The sequence below is a fragment of the Staurois parvus genome, unplaced genomic scaffold (assembly GCF_062004578.1).
Source record: "Staurois parvus isolate SC_StPar_1 unplaced genomic scaffold, SC_StPar_1.0 ptg000120l, whole genome shotgun sequence".
Classification (NCBI taxonomy): domain Eukaryota; kingdom Metazoa; phylum Chordata; class Amphibia; order Anura; family Ranidae; genus Staurois; species Staurois parvus.
This window is the reverse complement of record NW_028317916.1, coordinates 6,831,755-6,851,811: the sequence shown is the minus strand read 5'-3', so window position 1 is coordinate 6,851,811 and position 20,057 is coordinate 6,831,755. Positions and strand designations below refer to the sequence as shown.

General features: G+C 39.7%; 1 protein-coding gene across 2 annotated transcripts in view; it reads left to right on the top strand.

Annotated features, from left to right (window-relative positions):
- Positions 1-19,312, top strand: part of AASS (aminoadipate-semialdehyde synthase) — a 114,116-nt gene extending 94,804 nt beyond the window's left edge. Inside the window, exons 21-24 of one of the 2 annotated variants that reach the window (XM_089672128.1) lie at positions 1,131-1,246; positions 2,146-2,234; positions 4,808-4,984; positions 19,041-19,312. In XM_089672128.1, coding sequence (XP_089528254.1) covers positions 1,131-1,246; positions 2,146-2,234; positions 4,808-4,984; positions 19,041-19,093 — 435 coding nt within the window. In that variant the 3' untranslated portion in view covers positions 19,094-19,312. Of the gene's footprint in view, positions 1-1,130; positions 1,247-2,145; positions 2,235-4,807; positions 4,985-8,848; positions 13,388-19,040 lie in introns of those variants that run through there. The other variant, XM_089672127.1, reaches the window with a different exon arrangement.
- Positions 19,313-20,057: the final 745 nt, after the last annotated feature.

The following is a 20,057-nucleotide window of genomic DNA, read 5'->3' as shown; positions in this document are numbered from 1 at the left end:
AACTGCTCCAAAGGTTTTTAAACAACCATTCTCATATAGCTGTACCAGGGTATGGACTCCTGCCCTCTCCCACATCTGAAAGCCCTACAGGGTGGGTAGCTCAGGAAACATGTAATTGCCCTATTTGGGGGTATATTTTTTAAGGAAAAAACTCCCGCTGACTTCATAACAGCGTCCCATACCTTGCAGGTCAAAATACAAGTGGGCATATTAATAAAAGGTGATTACCGCGACAAACCCTCCAAGGCCTGCAGAGGCGAGTGTCCCTGAAATACCCATGAAACTCAATGATAAGAAGCACTGTTTTAAGCCTCAGAGTTCCACCGTACCAAATGCTGCAATTGGGCTGCAAGAAAATAAATTTACAGATACAGATTAGGGGCCGCCAGTCCCCCAGCCTCCTTCGGATAATGTAGTAGTTCTAGTTTAATGCAAGGGACCCTATTACGCCAAAATATATTTATAAATACACTAATAACCTTAATAAAATTCTTCAAGGGAATCCAAACTGGAGAATTATGTAAGAAATATAATAGCTGCAGCATCCATATAATTTTTATCAGGTTTATGCAACCTACTGTGGAGAGGGGAATCTCTCCATAGACCTTACAGAACATAACCACCAGACCTTACTTTGAAGTTGAAATCTTGTCAGCCGTGGAATGATATCTGGTATACACTTACCGGCCACTTTATTAGGTACACCTTGCTAATACGGGCTAGGACCCCCTTTTGCTTTCACAACTGCCTTACTTCTTCATGACATGGATTCAAAAAGGTGTTGTAAACATTCTTCAAAGATTTTGGTCCATATTGACACGATAGCATGCCTTTCTATAATCTTGAACCAGTCTGCCCATGCTCCTCTAACTTCAACAAGGCTATTTCATCCACACAACTGCTGCTCACTGGATATTTTCTCTTTTTTGGACCATTTTTTGTAAACCCTAGAGATGATTGTGAGTGAAAATCCCAGTAGATTAGCAGTTTTTTGACCAGCCCGTCTGGCACCAAAAAACATTCCTCATTCAAAGTCCCTTAAATACCCTTTCTTTCCCATTCTGATGCTTTGTTTGACTGTATATGGTGTAACTAACCTCTATATTGTTTTACCCAATTATGATATGCAGAGAGAGCTCATCTGTCATCTGCTGAAGGTTCCATCCTCCACTAGTGCTGGCCACATCAAGGAAATAGTGTATGACAAGATAGGAAGGGATGACAGCAACCTGGAAGCTATCGAGTGGTAAGGGCAGCTTCTTATTGCTTTAATTTCCTCTGAATAACTGCCCACCTTTTAGAAGAGAGAAAATCTTTTCAAAGTCAATGTATGTTCTTTACTTAAAGCTGAAGTATGGGCAACATTTTTCTAAAAATAAGTTCCCTCCAATAAATTGTACCCCATGTCTGGCTGCTGCAGCATCTGTTTTTACTTTTACTTATATTCAGCCTGTCCTTCCCTGTTGGAGACTTTTAGTTTCAAGAGGTGGCTCAATCAGCACATCCAGCATTCTTAAAAAGTCTTGCATTCGTTTTACTGAACAGAAGGAAGGCGTCCTGTGAATGTTGGAGGTGCAGATGAATGTCATTACCTCTTTCAGTTACAGAATGCCTTCATTCATAAAAAGACTTGCCTTCTTTTAAATTTAATGCATGGAGGTGCCAAGTGAGCAACATCTTGTGATACTTATTATACTAGAGCCAGAACTACAAGTCTTGGCACCAAACATTTGGTACTGAAAAGGCAGTGCAGGCTTATTTTTACTGTAGACATTGTAAGCATTCTTAACAATATACTGCTGTAAGAATGATTAGCTGATTCTAATTCAATCTTGCCGTTTTTATAGTACCACTGACAAGGTGAATTATAACAATCCAGGATGCCCTTCACTAAACAAGACATAACATTGCTGTGTGCATTGGCTTTATTGTAATAACCCATATAATAAATTGGGAGGTGGTGGGTGGGCGGTAGAGAAATACACTAGTGTAATTGAGAGGCTACAGCGCTGTGTGACCTAAACCATTTTTCTGATTTCATGTTTTAGATTTTCAACAATGTATTGTTAATATGCACATCTTTTTTGGTTGTCTGCTACTGTTACAAATAGCTGTTTGGTCTGACTGTATGAACTATATTTGTAGGTTTGGCCTTCTAGGTGAAGAACCGGTGCCTGTTGCCGAATCTGTTGTTGGTGCATTAGCTAAGCATCTAGAAATGATGCTTTCTTTTGGTAGGTACCATCATTTATGTACAATGTGCAGTTTACAGTTCATTATAACATACACCTTGTAGGCATTCTATGGCTACCCTGTTAGTTAAGCCTATCTAGTAGGAGTTCAGGTTCAATACAAGGTTCAATGTATTTCACATTCAAAGATGCTGTTCTACTCAATGCTATTAGAAAGTGCGGTTATTTGATTGGTTTTAAACATCTGTCGGCCTGGCCTTAGTCCTCTAAGTTTATTCACAGAGCAGTTGCTCAATAAAGGTTTTTGCTTGTACTCCCTTTCTGTTGTCACTAAAGATTGTACCTCGTAAAAATCCATAAAAACAGTCAACACATTCTAAAACTGGCCACAGACGATTAGTTAGATTCCTCCATCTACACACACAAGATGGATGGAGGACACTGTATTCCACCTGGACACAGAATTCTGAAAGCGGCTCCCACTGCTGTCAGAATACATTTTATCAGCGACTGACAGCCACTGATTGAGTTTTTCCAACATCCTCTTTGCCAGAAGTCAATGAAACAATCAACTTTGTTAACCAAGGACAGCCATGCACTGATTGCTATTTATTCAGCAGGGTCCAGACAAATTTCAGACGTTCTGATGATTTTGAAACTAGCGAAAAAAGAGGTACAGATGGGAAGGCCAATATACAAAACTCAGGAACTTTTGTACTACTGTTTTGGATGAATTACTGAACCTCATGACCATGTCTGCATGCTTTTATTGTTAATAAAAAAAAGTCTAGCCACGTAACTGTTTGGATTTATAAGCAAATTTACTTCATAATGTGGCCATGGATTCTAGATTTTCCTTCAACATAGGTTGAATTATGATTATTATACAGTATTTATATAGCGCTAAAAAGTTTGCTCAGCGCTGTACATTATAGTGGGGGACAGAACATGAGACAATACAGTAACAAAACACAAGGTGGTCAAGGGCCCTGCTCTTTTGAGCTTACAATCTAGGAGGGAGGGGATAGTGGTACAGGAAGAAGTGGCTGTGGGGGATGGAGTGGTAGGAGGAGTGGAGGAGATCGTCTGTTAGGTGAGGGCGGGGTAGGCTTCCCTGAAGAGATGGGTTTTCAGGGTGCTACTAAAGGTGAGGAGGGTAAGTGACAGTCTGATGGATTGGGGTAGTGAGTTCCAGAGGATGGGGGAAGTCCTGGAGAAGTCCTGCAGTTGGGCGTGGGAGGTGGAGACCAGGGAGCTAGAAAGTAGGAGGTCTTGTGAGAAGCGAAGAGTACGGGTTGGGTGGTATTTGGGTATCAGGTCGGTGAGGTAGTTTGGGGCAGCATTATGAATGGCTTTGTATGTCAGTGTTAGTAGTTTGAATGTAATGCGTTGGGCAATCGGGAGCCAGTGGAGGGAATGACAGAGGGGGGTGGCGGATATGGAGCGGTTGGTAAGGTGGATGAGTCTGGCCGCTCAGAATGACATGAATCTATCAAGTTCAGCCAAAAGAAAAAAAATAATAAATCCATATACAGAATTCCATATTCACTGGATCAACAATCTCTGGTATTATTACTTATAAATGTTAATATCCTGTTATATTCTGTGCATTTTTAAGCAATGAACCAAGCTTGGTGAAACTAGTTCTTAAGGGAGTCCTATTCCAGATTTTTACAGCTGTGCAGGAGGCTATTTGTATGCAGACATTAAACCTTTTTTCCCTTAAAATGAATATTTTAGCACCAAGTTCACTTTATAGACTGTTTTTGTATTTATACATGGTAATCATATCACTCTGCCTCTGCCTTAAATGCCTCTTCTCAAGGGAGAATAAATTCAGTTAAAGCAGAACTCTTGTAAAAAAAATTTTTTTCGCATGCAGTGGGGCTGTGCCTGCACTGCATAAGTTAACTGTTTTCTACGGGAGTTCAAGGAAAAGATATACTTACCTGATCCTTGGATGCCGGCAGTGGGTTGTTCTTGCTGTCCTTACATCCAGAGCCGGTCTGTATATTTGATGATGCTGATAAGAACAGTCCATTCACATGGCGGCTAGCGTGCGGGGGGGAGGAGACAAGACGGCGTGCACCGCTCTTGTGCTCGGAGGATCGTCGGATTAGGTAAGTATATCTCTGGTCTCCTTACCATTAGACAAGAACAAGCAGTTAACCCATGCAGTGTGGGCACAGCCCCACTGCATGGGAAAATAAAAATTGTGCCCGGCATTCTTCTTTAACTTTACTCATAGTGGAGGATTCCATTCCTTTTATTAGTTTAGCTGCCCTACGGGTGTAACATGTTCAAAAGTTGAACCTTTCCTTTAATCCTAAATGTATAACATTTATAAATAGGTTAAAAAGTAAGGGCCCCAACACTGAACTTTGGGGTGCATAGCTTTTAAACATGATCTCTTTTTTTGTACGGAAACTGATATGTTTTGATAGCAGCCCTTTTAACAGTAGGTTTTGCTTGAAAATATAATTCAGGTTTTGAGTGTGTAATGTAACATTGAGCTATCACTATGTAAATCACTATTTACATATTTCTTTTCCATCTTGAATACAAAATTGTGCTTTTCCTTTTTAACCTTAAGATCTCTGTGTACACTATTCTAGGTCCTGGAGAGCGAGACATGATTGTTATGAGAAATGATATCGGCATCAGACATCCGTCGGGACATTTGGAAGCCAAAAATATAAGCTTAGTGGTGTATGGAGATGTGAATGGCTACTCTGCTATGGCAAAAACTGTGGGCTATCCCACTGCTATTGCCGCTAAAATGGTTTTAGATGGTAAGTATTCATTTCTTTCTGTGACTAACAGTGATTGCAAAAGCTAATTACTCACAATTGAGATTCAAATCGGTAGCTGTGATTCTTCTGTTCATAAGAAAATAATTGGATAAAGACCAAGCCAATCCCCAGAACTTCCCTTTCCAACCCTACATTTTTAATCATATAGGAAAAATAACACTTTTGTGTTTTCATTCATTTATACTATAATAAACTGTAAGCTATTCCACCTTCTTTATTGCTGCTTTATGCTCCAATAAAGTGTAAGGTCTCCCACCTTCTGTAACAGTTGTTCATATTCAGATTTTGAGCACTTCCACCTTTACCTTTATCCCCCCTTCCTTACATACAAAAGCATATTTTAATATTATTTTGTTAATTAGCGAGTTAGTTCCTAGCTATTAGCAGCAATTACAAAAAATGTTAAAATTGAAGTAAAGACTATTCTTCCCAAATCTAAGAAGATAAATAGGAAAATTATCCTAACTTCTGTATAACTGAAGCACATAAAAATTGCATGAAGGAATATAGCAATGGATATAGTAATGGTAGTGGACATATAGAAAATGTGTAGCTTATATTTTTTCAGCTTAAGGAAATGGCACAAATACATCTGCTGCGTTGTATTTACTATACCATGTAAAACACATTAATTAAAAGAAAACAAAATTACATTGTTAGCTTGATATATTCAGCAAGATGTTTTGGCTGTGTCTGACAAGATTCTTTAGATTGCTCCCTAGTAGTTGTCTGATGATTTGATGATTTATGTGATATTTGCATGGAAGCAAAGCAGACATAATGGAAACATTTAATATCATACTCACGGTTTTCACATTGCCTATTCCCTAGCAGTGTGCTGGAGAAAGTTGGATTTGGACATACTGTTGGGGAAGGAAAGACACAGCAGGGGGGATGCTAAAGGGAGAGAGGTAATACAGGGGGATTGAGTTGGGTGGAAAGTGTATTAAATCTGCACCTTGATGGGCCAGCTGCTGCACTACTGAGTCTGAGATTAAAACTGAACACTTTGCGGTTCAGTTTAACATGAGCGCTTTGGTGAACAGGAGTATATCAATCCTCCTGTTGTCCATCCTATTCTGGCTTGCAGCACTTCCAGGCTCACAGAGGAGCCAGGTAAGCACTGGGGCCAGAAAGGGAGGGCAACAATGATTAAGTGGTTTTACCTCTGCCAAGATTGCTTCTGTGTACAGCCAGCTTATAATTGGGCCCCTGGACACCAATTGGGACCTAGAGTCAGGCACTTGGGCAAGGACTTGGGTGGTCCAGCTATACTTAAATTGAAATTAAACTCACATTTTAAAAACACATTTGTGTCATAAATGTTTCCTCTTGCCTTGTAATGTACACTGAGCTGTGCATGTGCAGCTAAGCACATATTTACAGCACCGCTTTGTGCTATGATGTGACTCCCATGCACATGCATGGGACCAGCATGAGAGCTGACAGCACAGCACTAGAGGGCAACGCATAACAGCTGAGTTTAATTTCACTGTAGAAATTGATTGAAGCCATGGTAAAAATTAACCTTTTGTATGAAAAATTATTTAATTTTAATTTACTGGCATTTAGAGAAGATGTTTACAGTGAAATCTGCATTCCTTTATTGTTTGAGGGACATGGGAGCAGAATTAATTTTGAAACAAGTGGGTTATACTGCTGCATATTGGATAATGAACTAGCAAACAAAACTGTTAATGTGCTACATCCTGTAATGTGACCCTAAGGCACTGGGCTCTGCTTGGGGAGTTTTAAAGACACATGGGGGTTTATTTACTAAAGGCAAACAGACTGTGCACTCTGCACAGTTACTCCAGAGCATAGTAAATGAGCAGAAGATCTGCTGAATGTGCCACAAAAGTACAATAGAAAATAGTTGGCTTCCTCAGGTAAGCAAACTCCAATCAGGGGTCCTCCTGGGTCTCCTTCTATAGCGTCCCTTTTCATTCAGATGGCGACGTATAGTGCGAGCTGACAAAGTTGTACCCTGTGCCTGAAGGTCAGCTTGAATTTTTTTGGAAGTTGATTGAGGTTCTTTAGCCACCATGTGAACAATCCTTCATTGCAATCTTTGATCAATGTTTCTCTTTCGTCCTTGTCCATGGAGATTAGCTACAGTGCCATGGGCTGTAAACTTCTTAACAATGTTGCACACAGTGGACACAGGAACTTTCGATCTCTGGAGGTGGACTTGTAACCTTGAGATTATCCATGCTTTTTCACAATTTATGTTCTTAAATCCTCAGACAATTATTTGCTGTTCTTTCTCTTCTCCATGCTCCATGTGGCACACAGACACGCAACAAAAAAGTTGAATACATTTTTCACCATTCAACTGGTTGCTGCTGTGATTTTGATATTGTCAGCACCTGTTAATTGATACAGGTGCGTTTAATTACAAATTTACAGCAGCATCACAAAACTTGGAATGCAATTATTTCTTACAATTTTGAGAAGGTGCCAATAATTTTGTCCAGTCCATTTTTGGAATTTTGCTTGGAAAGTATCAGATTTGTTTCATTTTGTTCCACTTTTTTGTGTCAAACCAATACAAACAAAAGAAATAAACGGAAGACTGCCTAACCATTTGTAATTTCAACAATTTTCTGGGCGAAGTGGTGGACAGAAATGCAGGGGGGGCCAATACTTTTGGCGTATAACTGTAGAATGTTCTTTCATACTGTTGTATCTTTGATTTGTTTAGATGCTTTGGGCGAATTATCACATCTCTTTATTTTGAACTTTGTAATTTTATCTATGGCAATAAAAATAATGAACAAAAAAAAAGAATGAAGGATGTGGTGTCCTTAGGCTAAAAGCTAGAATTTAAAGCTCTGCTTCCAACTTGCTTCATGTTGTCAAGCTTCCAACATCCACTTAAAGATGAGCAGACCTCCATGCTACTTTGACACAACTCCTCTCTCGGGGGAATCATAGCCACGTTTTTGGAACAGGTAGAGTTCAGGGTTTCTACTCCAACCTGAATACTGTTCCAGAAGTAAGAGGGCTTTTGCTATTTCTGTAGAAACACGTTATGTCTTCATTTGAGAAATTCTGCATCAAATTTCTCCAGCCAGTCATTGCATCCCTCCAACTAGGAGGACTTTCAATCCTCTGCAGACCTCAAGGATGCCTGCATGCATATCCCCATCTTTCAGATCATCAATGCTACCTGCATGTTGCTGTGGGCTAACGCTATACCAGTTTGTTGCCCTCCCTTTCCATCGGTCGGCTGCTCCTTGGATCTTTCCAGAGTACTAATTCCTGTACTTGCTCTGCTTGGTTCACAGGGCATAGCCACAGTGGGATACTTAATCGACCTATTACTGAGGGAACAGTCAACACAGGCCTTTTCTGCTAGTGTCCATCAAACTGTTCTGATTCTGCGAAGGTTTAGTTGCTCTCTGCTATTGCTGTTTTCCTTCTTCTGAAAATTCCAGTTACCTGGCAACTATACCAACTCACTGGCTTTGCCTCTTTCAGTCACTGGATAATGCAGATAAGGTCAGTGACTCTGAAAGTGTTGCCTCAAGAGGCCCGAGTCTCTGTCAGCCAGGTGACTAGAAAAATGAAAAGTAGCCAGTGGTAGCTTCCTTTTTAAGCTCTATATAGTACAAAAGAAAATACAATTAATAACCTCTGACATTCTGTAAATGTTATAGACATACATTTTAATTATATTTCTGCATTAAACACACTAATATTTTACCAAACCTTTTCCACTGCTTTGCTAAAATCCAGTCTAAGATTCTCCTATCTGCTTACAAGGGTATCTGTCACAGAATATGTTTATTTGATTGTATCATATCTGATTTTTATGCATTGATTTCTGCTTCTTTTCAGGTGAAATTGATGGAAAAGGTTTGGTAATTCCTCTGACTAAGAATATCTATGGACCAATCCTAGAACGGGTTAAAAAAGAAGGCATTTTTTACAACTCAAAAAGCACTTTCTCCCTTTAAGTGACATTAAGGGAACCTGTGCAGAATGCTGAACTGTTTAATTTTATATTGTCAGATACTGTCATGTTAAACCATCATGAGAGTTGAATTTTCTACAAGCATAGCTGCCGTTGCTCAGTTCAAAACTAATTATGGAACAAAGAAAATATTGGTTTATGAATGTACTAAAACAAAAAAAAAAGATCGCACACCAAACTGCCTGTTTTGCATTTTTCATGCTTTATTATGTGCCGTATTTTAAAATTGGTTTGCTTGAACATAAAATCCTCCTTGTCATTCTTTTTTTCACAATCAAAATCAGCTGAAGAAGACATGGGAAAATTGTACTGTAAACAGTTTAAGATCAATCTCAGCTTTAACAGCTTTATTATTAAAGTGAAAATCTTGTTTTTTTTGTTGACGTTTTGTATGAAATTATTTGCATTATGGCAAGAAAATAGCCGCCACAGCTTACTTTTTGCCTACCTTTGGAAGCATGGTCACGTTGCTTAAAATAGACTTTAAAAATGCTAGTAAATCTACATTTCACCCTTGTATGTATACAGTATAAGTAAAATTACCAAATCCAAAAAATACGGTCAGGTTTTATACCTTTCAATCAAAGCAAAGCAACTGTCTTGTACAGTGCAACTTTCCCAGGCCAGAGTGCTGATGTTGATAGACGTCTAGTGTAAATCTGTTTTCTAAGCTTTTTTTTTTTTTTTTTTACACATACTTCATCTTTTTATAGAAACCAGCGATTCTTCTGCTTATTGAGCATGCTTATTGCTTTTACCTCCCTGAGTTTTGTATGTTTTCAAACAATCCATTATGCTTGCTAGGTAGCAATACTAGTTTATGTCCATTTTATGCAAAATTGTATTGTTCGCTACAGCTTCAAACTGCACTGATAATGTCCTGCATGAACCCATCACAAGCACCCCTTAGGTTGCATCTAGCACTGACTGGGAACCATACCTAGACTGACTTCCTAAATTTACAGACTAATTGTTAACTTTTCCCACATGACCTTGAAGCCATTTTTATTTCATACTTATAAAAAGGGTTTGTCAGGAAAACCTGTTTTATATGAATTCAGCATTACAAGAATGTGTGTATTCCGTATTTTAAGCTGTTGGGCGACGGTGAAATTTTTAATCACTTACATTAGATATTATGATCTGATCACTAACAAGATATAGATACATCAGTCTTCATACAGCAGTCAAGATCATTGTATTCTGCCTTCAGTCACTTCAAATATTTTGACATATTCTGTTATTGCCTTAGTGTTCCTGTACTTTACCCATGATTTTTCTCTGTAATCTGCATTTATTGAAAGATCTATTTTGAGGTGTGTGATGGAAAAAAACAGAGAAACGCTCATGTTTGTGAGGTGTCTTGTTTCTTCCCTAGTTACATTTTTTTCTAATGTAGTTTATATTACAGTAAAGGAAACTGCTTGCGTCTAATGATAGGCATGCATTTAGATTGAGGAAATTCTTTTTTTTTTTTTTTGTTTTGTTTTTTTTTTTACAAAATTGTACAAATAGCCAGTAGTGAAACAATTAGGTTTCGGCTTTTATTTTAATAGTAAAATCAAACGGGATTAGGTTGCAATAAGTTCATATCTCAAAACACTTTTGCTGTTTTTGTTTTTTTTCTTTAAGTTGTGTAAGATTAGCAAAATATATGGCTACATTAAGTAGCTAGAGTGATGTGAGAGTTGAACAGTTCTATAACTGTAGTGAAATGGTTATAAGGGCTTACAACTGAGCCGAAGAGGAAATAACAGACTGTTGCAACTCAACAGACAAAGCATACTTTGTCTTTAAACCACCCCATGTATCCCCAAATTAGGCTATTTCTAGCATGGTACATTTCTAACCCAGTTCTGAAGTTGAGAAACCCTTTCCTCCTCAATTGTGGATGCCAGCCTCTAAGGCTGTGGCACAGTCCTGGATACTCTTTCCATGCAGGGGACTTGGTTGGTGGGGGAAGTCTTCCTTGTCATCAACATTCTGGAGCTCAGGTGATTCATTTGGTTCCTTATCGCTGGATATCTCTTGGGAAGACACCAGATGAGCATCCAGTTAGACATGACCTCTGCCATGGCCTATATCAGTCATCAGGCACTAGAAGTCCTGCCACACAAAAAGAAGTGAACTTGATTCTCTCTTAGGCATAACTGCACATTTCTGCCCTGTCTGCTGTCCATATGCCTGACGTGGAAAATTGGCAGGTGGCTTTCTCAATTGTCAGTGTCTGGACCTGACTAAACTGACTCCACCCAGGGGTGTTCTAAGCTCTTCTCCACAGTTGGGGAGCACCAGACATAGATCTTCTGACATCCCAAATTCAATAACAAACTGAACAAATTTGTTGCCAGGTCCATAGACTCTTGGGCTTTTGACTCTGTAGACCCCTTGGGGTCAGTTTAACCTGTAGTATACGGTTTTGCCCCTGCAGGCTGTCCCTTTGTCAACATGGAGGGTGTTCCAGTGATTCTCATTGCATCGAATGAGCTATAAGGATATGTACTTGGACTATTCGCAATATCACTGCAAGAAGTCCACTAGCTAAGAGTGAAAGAGAACACTGATTGCATGAAACTAAGGTATAATCTACATGGGTGCCAAAAGATCCCAAAGAAATTTCACTACACTGTGTTGATCTGCTATACACTTCGAGAGTCTACTTCTCTGCTACAGCTTCTTTTACGCGGATTCCCTGTTTATGCCTCCTAAAGGTTCCTGTGGTGACCTCTCTGGTTTTCAATACACCATTGTTAGGTGGATGAGACAAGTTATCAGTCAAGCATTAAGGCAGGGGTCTTCAAATTGAGGCCCTTGGACAAATCTTGCCTGCTGCAAAATTTTATGCAGCCCTCTAATGTAAGAAGAGACTGTGATGGGGACTCTCATGTAAGGGGGAACTCTGATGGGCTCAAGTTTATTTGGAATTTCTTTTTTTACTTAAGTTTTTTTCTGTTCTAAATCATATATTGATTACAAAGAAGTAAGTTACATGTACTCATTCATTTTAAATTTGATTTGTTCATTTATTAACCCCTTGGCTTTAGCACCTCCTGGCGCTTTGAGGGGTTTGTGACGCCAGGAGGCGGGGCAGGGTTTAGTGCCATGTGAACGCTGTGATTGGCTGTCACAGCGTTCACATAATCGCAAAGCTCCTGTCCGCAAGTAGTGATCAGAACCTTTCCGTGAGGTGCGCACTCTCAGCACATCATTTGTTTACATTGGGTACGCAAATATGTGGCCCCTAGGTGCCAAGACCCAGCTGCCGAGAGGCCGCATATTTGCGTGTGCACGGCGCCAAGGAGTTAAAATTATTTTGTTTTTCATCCCATGGCTGTTTGTAAAATATTCAATGTGGCCCCTCGTACTGAAAAGTTTGGAGACCTCTGGATTAAAGCATTGGGTTACTCCCTTCCATTATAAGGCACCCTCTACCAGATCTGTTATTGCTTCATGAACATTTCCACATCAGACATCTGTTTCTCAAATTTGCAAGCCTGCATGCTGGGCTTCTGTTAACACATTTGTTGAGGTCTACCAGGGGGATGTTCAGACCTCCTTTGCCAGTTGTAGGTGTAGGGTACTACAATCTGCTCTTTGAATTTGTTGAGACTACTTGACCCATTTGATATGTGGATCTGTTGGCATTGTTTGGTTGTTGCCCTCATCTCAATTGGATCTTGTGTCCCATACTGTATGATTAAGAACATAGTATTTTTGACTAAAATGTATTTCTTTGCGTATAATAGAGGACCCAGGTCCCTTCCCTCTGTTCTTATGATCTCCTTATTACTTGCTACAAACGTGAGGATGGATGGGAGTATTATATAGGGATGTCACTGTGGACTTCTCTTTTTTGGCAGCATACAGTCACCTGAAGGTAGCTGCATATAACCCATGATACGGACTAAAGATCCTATGGCCTGTACTGTACTCCAAAAAAAACAGATTTTACTGCTAAATTGAAAAATCCTTTTTTTTTTTTCCTTCTCCTTACCTTGTTAATATTAATTGGATGGCTCTTCCATACATTACCAGCTACAATAAGCAGTACTTTGAATGTCTGTGTAAATTCCTAATACCTGCTGTTTATCATTGCTGCCTTCTATACTGTTTCGCTTTTACCTGTGCTTTAAACTGGCTCTATGAAGACAGAGCACTTACTGTTAAAACCTGTTGAATTACTGTGTATTTTTAATGCCATATACTGTACATCGAATGTCATCTGTTGTTTTATTAGTGGGGAAAACACTGCTGTATTCTTTCACAAAAATAACTGGGCAGTAAATATACGGGTACTTTGCTATATAGTTTTTTTTTTTTTGTTTTTTTTTTTTCTCTTGATGGTTTCAGATACAATATTTATGCCTATCTGTGGATTTAGAAAATAAAATTTAGAAATACAACTTGGTGTGTATTGTCATTACCATTTAGGTATTCTCATTTCTTTACAACCCTTGTTTGGTACCACATACAGGGAATATGCTTTGTGTTTATCCCATTTAGTTAAAACTCTATTTCGCTATAAAATATAAATAACTGCATACAAGCCACACTCCCTTTTTTTTTTTTTTTATTATTGAAGTGCAGGAGGAAGGAAAAGGATGAAATAAATTTTAAACATGTTTTTTCAATATTTGTTTATCTTCATATTTATGCCATTCTATCATAATCATAACATTTTTAATCATGCTACTCTATGATTAACAAATGTAGTCATGCATGATGTGTTAAAACTACTATTATAATACTACATTTACTACACTGCTCAAAAAAAATTAAAGGAACACTTTAAAAACACATCAGATCTCAATAGGGAAAAAGATCATGCTGGATAGGTATACTGATATGGACAGGGTAATGTGTTAGGAACAAAAGGGTGCCCCATCGTTTGATGGAAATGAAAATGATCAACCTACAGAGGACTGAATTCATAGACACCCTAAAAATGGTAGTAGTTTGTATGACCCCCATGTGCTTGTATGCATGCTGCCATAAGTTGCTGATCCTTAAAAAAAACCTTAAAATTCCAGTGTATATATACCGCCATTTGTAAACGCTATAACTTTCACGTAAACCAATTAATTTACACGTATTGGGATTTTTTTTTTTTAGCAAAGACATGTCGCAGAATACAGGTGAAACTCGAAAAAATTAGAATATCCTGCAAAAGTTCATTTATTTCAGTAATGCAACTTAAAAGATGAAATGAATATGAGATAGACTCATTACATGCAAAGCAAGATAGTTCAAGCCGTGATTTGTCATAATTGTGATGATTATGGCTTACAGCTCATGAAAACCCCAAATCCACAATCTCAGAAAGTTAGAATATTACATGCGATCAATAAAACAAGGATTGTACATAGAACAATATCGGACCTCTGAAAAGTATAAGCATGCATATGTACTCAGTACTTGGTTTGGGCCCCTTTTGCAGTAATTACTGCCTCAATGCGGCGTGGCATGGAAGCTATCAGCCTGTGGCATGGCTGAGGTGTTATGGAAGACCAGGATGCTTCAATAGCGGCCTTCAGCTCTTCTGCATTGTTCGGTCTCATGTCTCATCTTTCTCTTGGCAATGCCCCATAGATTCTCTATGGGGTTTAGGTCAGGTGAGTTTCCTGGCCAATCAAGCACAGTAATCCCTCGGTCATTGAACCAGGTTTTGGTGCTTTTGGCAGTGTGGGCAGGTGCCAAGTCCTGCTGGAAAATGAAGTCAGCATCCCCATAAAGCTCGTCTGTGGAAGAAAACATGAAGTGCTCCAAAATCTCCTGGTAGATGGCTGCGTTGACCCTGGACTTAATGAAGCACAGTGGACCAACACCAGCAGATGACATGGCTCCCCAAATCAACACAGACTGTGGAAATGTCACACTGGACTTCAAGCATCTTGCAGTGTGTGCCTCTCCATTCTTCCTCCATACTCTGGGTCCTTGGTTTCCAAATGAGATGCAAACGTTGTTCTCATCAGAAAAGAGGACTTTGGACCACTGAGCAACAGACCAGGTTTGTTTTTCTTTAGCCCAGGTAAGACGCTTCTGACGTTGTTTGATGCTCAGGAGCGGCTTCACAAGAAGAATAGGACATTTGAAGCCCATGTCCAGGATCCGTCTGTGTGTGGTGGCTCTTGATACACTGACTCCAGCCTCAGTCCACTCCTTGTGAAAGTCCCCAACACTTTTGAATGGCCTTTTCCTGACAATCCTCTCCAGGCTGTGGTCAACCCTGCTGCTTGTGCACCTTTTTCTTCCACACTTCCCTTCCACATAACTTTCTATTCATGTGCTTTGATACAGCACTTTGGGTACATCCAACTTCTTTTGCAATTACCTTTTGAGGCTTTCCCTCCTTATGGAGGGTGTCAATGATGGTTTTCTGCACAACTGTCAGGTCAGCAGTCTTTCCCATGATTGTGATTCCTACTGAACCAGACTGAGAGACCATTTAAAGGCTCAGGAACCCTTTGCAGGTGCTATGACTTAATTAGCTGATTAGAGTGGGACACTTTGAGCCTAGAATATTGCACCTTTTCACAATATTCTAATTTTCTGAGATTGCGGATTTGGGGTTTCCATGAGCTGTAAGCCATAATCATCACAATTATGACAAATCATGGCTTGAACTATCTTGCTTTGTATGTAATGAGTCTATCTCATATATTAGTTTCATGACCGTGCAATTGTCAGTTAAAAGAGCGCAGCGCCGTAACACAAACTGCTTCTGTAACCGCTTCCTGACCGCCCTATAGCAGAAATACTGCTACAGAGTGGCACAGGTGTGCAAAATCACATATATATACATATATATATAATGTGATTCATGCTCCCGTGGTTTTCTTTGCCCCTCCCAGATAGCATCAGATTGCCCTTCAGTACACCAGTAATTACATTTAACCCCTTGATTACCAGGAAGACGCTTATACACAATAAACCTCCATTGCTAGTATAGTGTCTGAACGGATCAATATCTTTGATCAGATTAGCACTATACCAGCGTTCACATTAGTATAGCGTCCCCAAAAACACAGTGTTAGCAGGATCAGCCCCTGCACCTGCCAGCACCTGCGTTTAGTCCCTACGCTTACCCCCCCCCTTCTCCCCCAGCAAGTGCAATGTCAGTAGGTCACTGTCACTTGATACATTGCACACAAAACTGAAGTGTTCGTAGAATCAGCCCTGACCTCTGTTAGCACTTGTCGGTAAATTTTGATGGCTCTCATATGCAGCAAAGTGCCAGTACTAGTGCCGCGCTACCTTTTGGTGAACTGGCGAGCACCAGCGGTCTAGTACATCCTGGTCTTTCACATACCTCTTAGATTGTAAGCTTCCAGGATCAGGCCCTCCTAACCCTCTTGTATTGAACTGTATTGTTGCTGTATTGTCTCCCTTTTTATTGTAAAGCTCTGAGCAAACTGTTGGTGCTATATAAATCCTGTATAATAATGGCAGCACTGAAGTATCACATGGTGATGTAGCGAGTCCCATAAGTACAGTACAACCTGGTGCGGTGTCGAGCACAATTATTGTCCCGCAGCCACCAAGGATTCGCACACAGGCCCATAGAGCCCCTAGTATCCTCCCGGATGTGCTTGCAAATCCCGATTGGCAGTCCACAAATTCTGCAGCACCCGTACATCTCCCATTCACTGCCCAACCTGGAATTCAGGTGGAAACTGCAAATTTAACTACTCCCCTTGATTTTTTTTTGGAGCTGTTTTTCATGGACCATCTTTATGCACTGATTGTGGATCCAAGCAATTTATGTGCGCAACAATTTATCGCCGCCAACCCAAATTCAAACCTTGCCAGACCACTCACATGGAAACTCATTACGGTTTCCGAATTTAAATTTATTTTTTTTTGGGCATAACCCTCAACATGGGCATTACTAAAAAAATTAATTGCGGTTGTATTGGTTCACAGACCCGATTCATCATATTCCCGTGTTCTCTGCTGCCATGGCCAGGCATAGATATGAGAGTATAATGTGTGTTATGGATTTCAACAACAACACACTCTGTCGTCCTCAGGGTGACCCTGAATTTGATTGGCTCCACAAAATTCAGCCCCTCGCAAATCACTATGACCAAAAATTTGCAGATGTCTATACTCCCCAGCAAAACACCTGCGTTGAGTCCCTCATTAATGTTTCTGGCCGCCTTTTTCTCCCCAGCAAGCGTGTCAGATATGGGGTCAAGATGTAGAAGACCTGTGAGAGGGCAACAGGCTATACTTATATGTTTCGGATTTACGAGGGAAAAGCCCCCCCAGATGCCAAGACTACATGGGGAGCAGTGGCAAGATTGTTTGGGACTTGGTGTCATCTTTTTTCCATATGGGGTACCACTTATACGTGGACAATTTTTATTCAAGCGTGCCACTATTTAGACAATTGTACAATCTTGGAACTGGCGCATGTGGCAAAGTGTGACCTAATGTGTGCCCACCATTAGAAGTGGGTGGATGCAGGAAGGAATATTCTAATGGTGGGCATACCACACACTTTTTCTGGCAGAGATTTCTTCTCTTTTTTTTCATTCAGCCCACAGGCTGCATACAAAAAAAAAAAGAATATAGCATATACAGTAATACCTCAGTTTACAAATGCCTCTGTTAACGTAATTTTCGGTTTAGAATTGAAAATCCATTGAAAATAATGCCTCGGTTTACACATTTTTTACTCATTTTTTTCACAATACTAAGTGTATGTCAGTGCTGATTTTTAAATGCAATTGCCGTCTTTTTTTTTTTTTTTCTTCACTATAGCTCACAACATTAGCTTTAAAAGGTGACTACTTGTGAGCTATTATGAATGAGGTATTCAGTAAACTATTATTTCTTGTCTGTTAGTATAGTGTACTAGGTTCGCTGGCACTTACACAAACCCACTTAGTTGTGTTGCTATTATTCAATTATATAAATTAATTCATAAATCAATTTATAGTGCCGCGCTCCTATTTAAAATCCTTGATTTAGAATATTCTCACACTTATAAATATACTAAAAGTGCTTCAGTTGATACATAAATAATATTATATCAAATAAATATCTGTGACTTATAAAAAATAAATAAGATAATATTATAAATTAATCAAGATCATAATCTGTAGTGATACATATCACATGTGATCAATTAATCAATATTGTGCAAATACATAAGTGGCTGTATATAAATTAATAAAGTGCATAAATAAAGTCTCTTATAAATATGTGCAAGTGTGCAGGTGAATTCCTTTTCCTCCCTCCAGGTGCCGTGTGATCTCAATATGCGCTCCCCTTAATATTTGCCCAAATATATTCCCCCTGATGAAGTCACATGACCCTGTGACGATACGCGTAGGGGAGGGGCTCTGACGTCACGGCGTTGCATCGGAGAGGTTCGGCGATTCCAGCAGAAGCAGAGGCAGACAGAGAGGCAAAGGCAGAGTATAACATATATCTACTGCAGATCTTGTATCCACTGCTGACCTGTATCACAAGAGTGCCATATACTGCTGTGTATCATCGCACCTGGCAGCAATAAATCACTTTTTCATACAAGGATAAGGCACCATGGTCTTTCTTCTTTGTTTCATTTGATATATATTCCCCATACTGGTGAAAGGAGTATACGAGGAAGAGGTGTCCCCAGGAGGGGAAATAGGAGATATCTATAGAGCCTGTTTATACTCATGCATGAGCAGCTGCATATGGAAAAAGAAGAGAGCACAGGAGGATTCCAATAGATCTATATTATCCCTGGAACATCTTGCTTATGAGCACTATCCCATCAATCCTGGAAGGATTAAAAGTCTATTTGCCTAAATATATTTGGGCAAATATTAAGGTATTATACACTTTTAGAATCACTTACTATTGTGGATACATTTCCATTTGGGGTGGTTACCCAGGAAGGCCATATATCCATCCTTTAATGATGGTCAAACTTATGAGAAGGTAATGGAATAACATATATACCTGACATGGGGTTACTTTGTTACTGCATATGTTTAGTGCATATATCCTATTTTTGTTCCCTCTACTATGATCCCTTCTTTTCTGGTTTTTCTATTTCAGTAAGTCATTCTATCCATTGTGGTGGTTACCAAAAACATTTTTTTGAAGAATGATCTCCCTATGCAGATATCGTATGGAAAATATGAAAATTCTTTGATCAAGTAGTTACAAACTTCATTGCCTTATGTGGATTCCTGATTGCCGAATAACTATTAGATCTGGAGACGCCGAATGCTTTTCACTTAGTGATTTTATAATGACCTGTTTACCATGTTTCTGTCTAACCTCTTTATGATCCATGTGATCGAATAAAGCTTTTTTGTAATTCCTAATCATATTACTCCGCTTGGATTTTCAAGTAACCACTCTGTGTGAGCAGTATTGCACTTGTCATACTGCTATTTTTTATGTTAGATCCTTTTTCTTCCCCATATTGCTTGAAAATGGTGCTCTGCTTAATAATGTGGAACACCCTCCTTTAGTAGTTTTTCCTTAAATTGGGCTCATCTGCCAATATTATTACAGGTGTCTGAGATTGTTTTCAGTGATCAAAAGAGCCCTGACACACAATGCCACCCATGAGTTAAACTGAAAAACAAAATATTTAATCTTTGTGACACTTAAATAGAATTTGCATAATAATTTGGAACAGGGTGTAGAGCAGCAATGGGCAAACTACGGCCCGTGGGCCGTATACGGCCCGGCGGACCTTTTAATCCAGCCCGCGGAGCTAGGCTCCTCTCACAGTCCGCCCTGAAGACCGGTGTAGCATGAAAATCTGTCTCCTATGAGGATCTGTCCCCCTCGACGTATCTGCGCATGTGCCGGAGATCGCCGATCGGCTGCTAATGCCTGAAACTGGCACATGCGCAGATACGTCAAGGGGGACAGATCCTCATAGGAGACAGATTTTCATGCTACACTGGAACGGCGCGGGAGCACGGCGAGAGGAACGCGCGGAGCAAAGGTAAGTGAATTGACACGGGGGACTTAATATGGGGAATGAATTATTATATGGGGGATGAATTACTATATGGGGGATGAATTACTATGCTTACTATGGGGGAATATTACTAT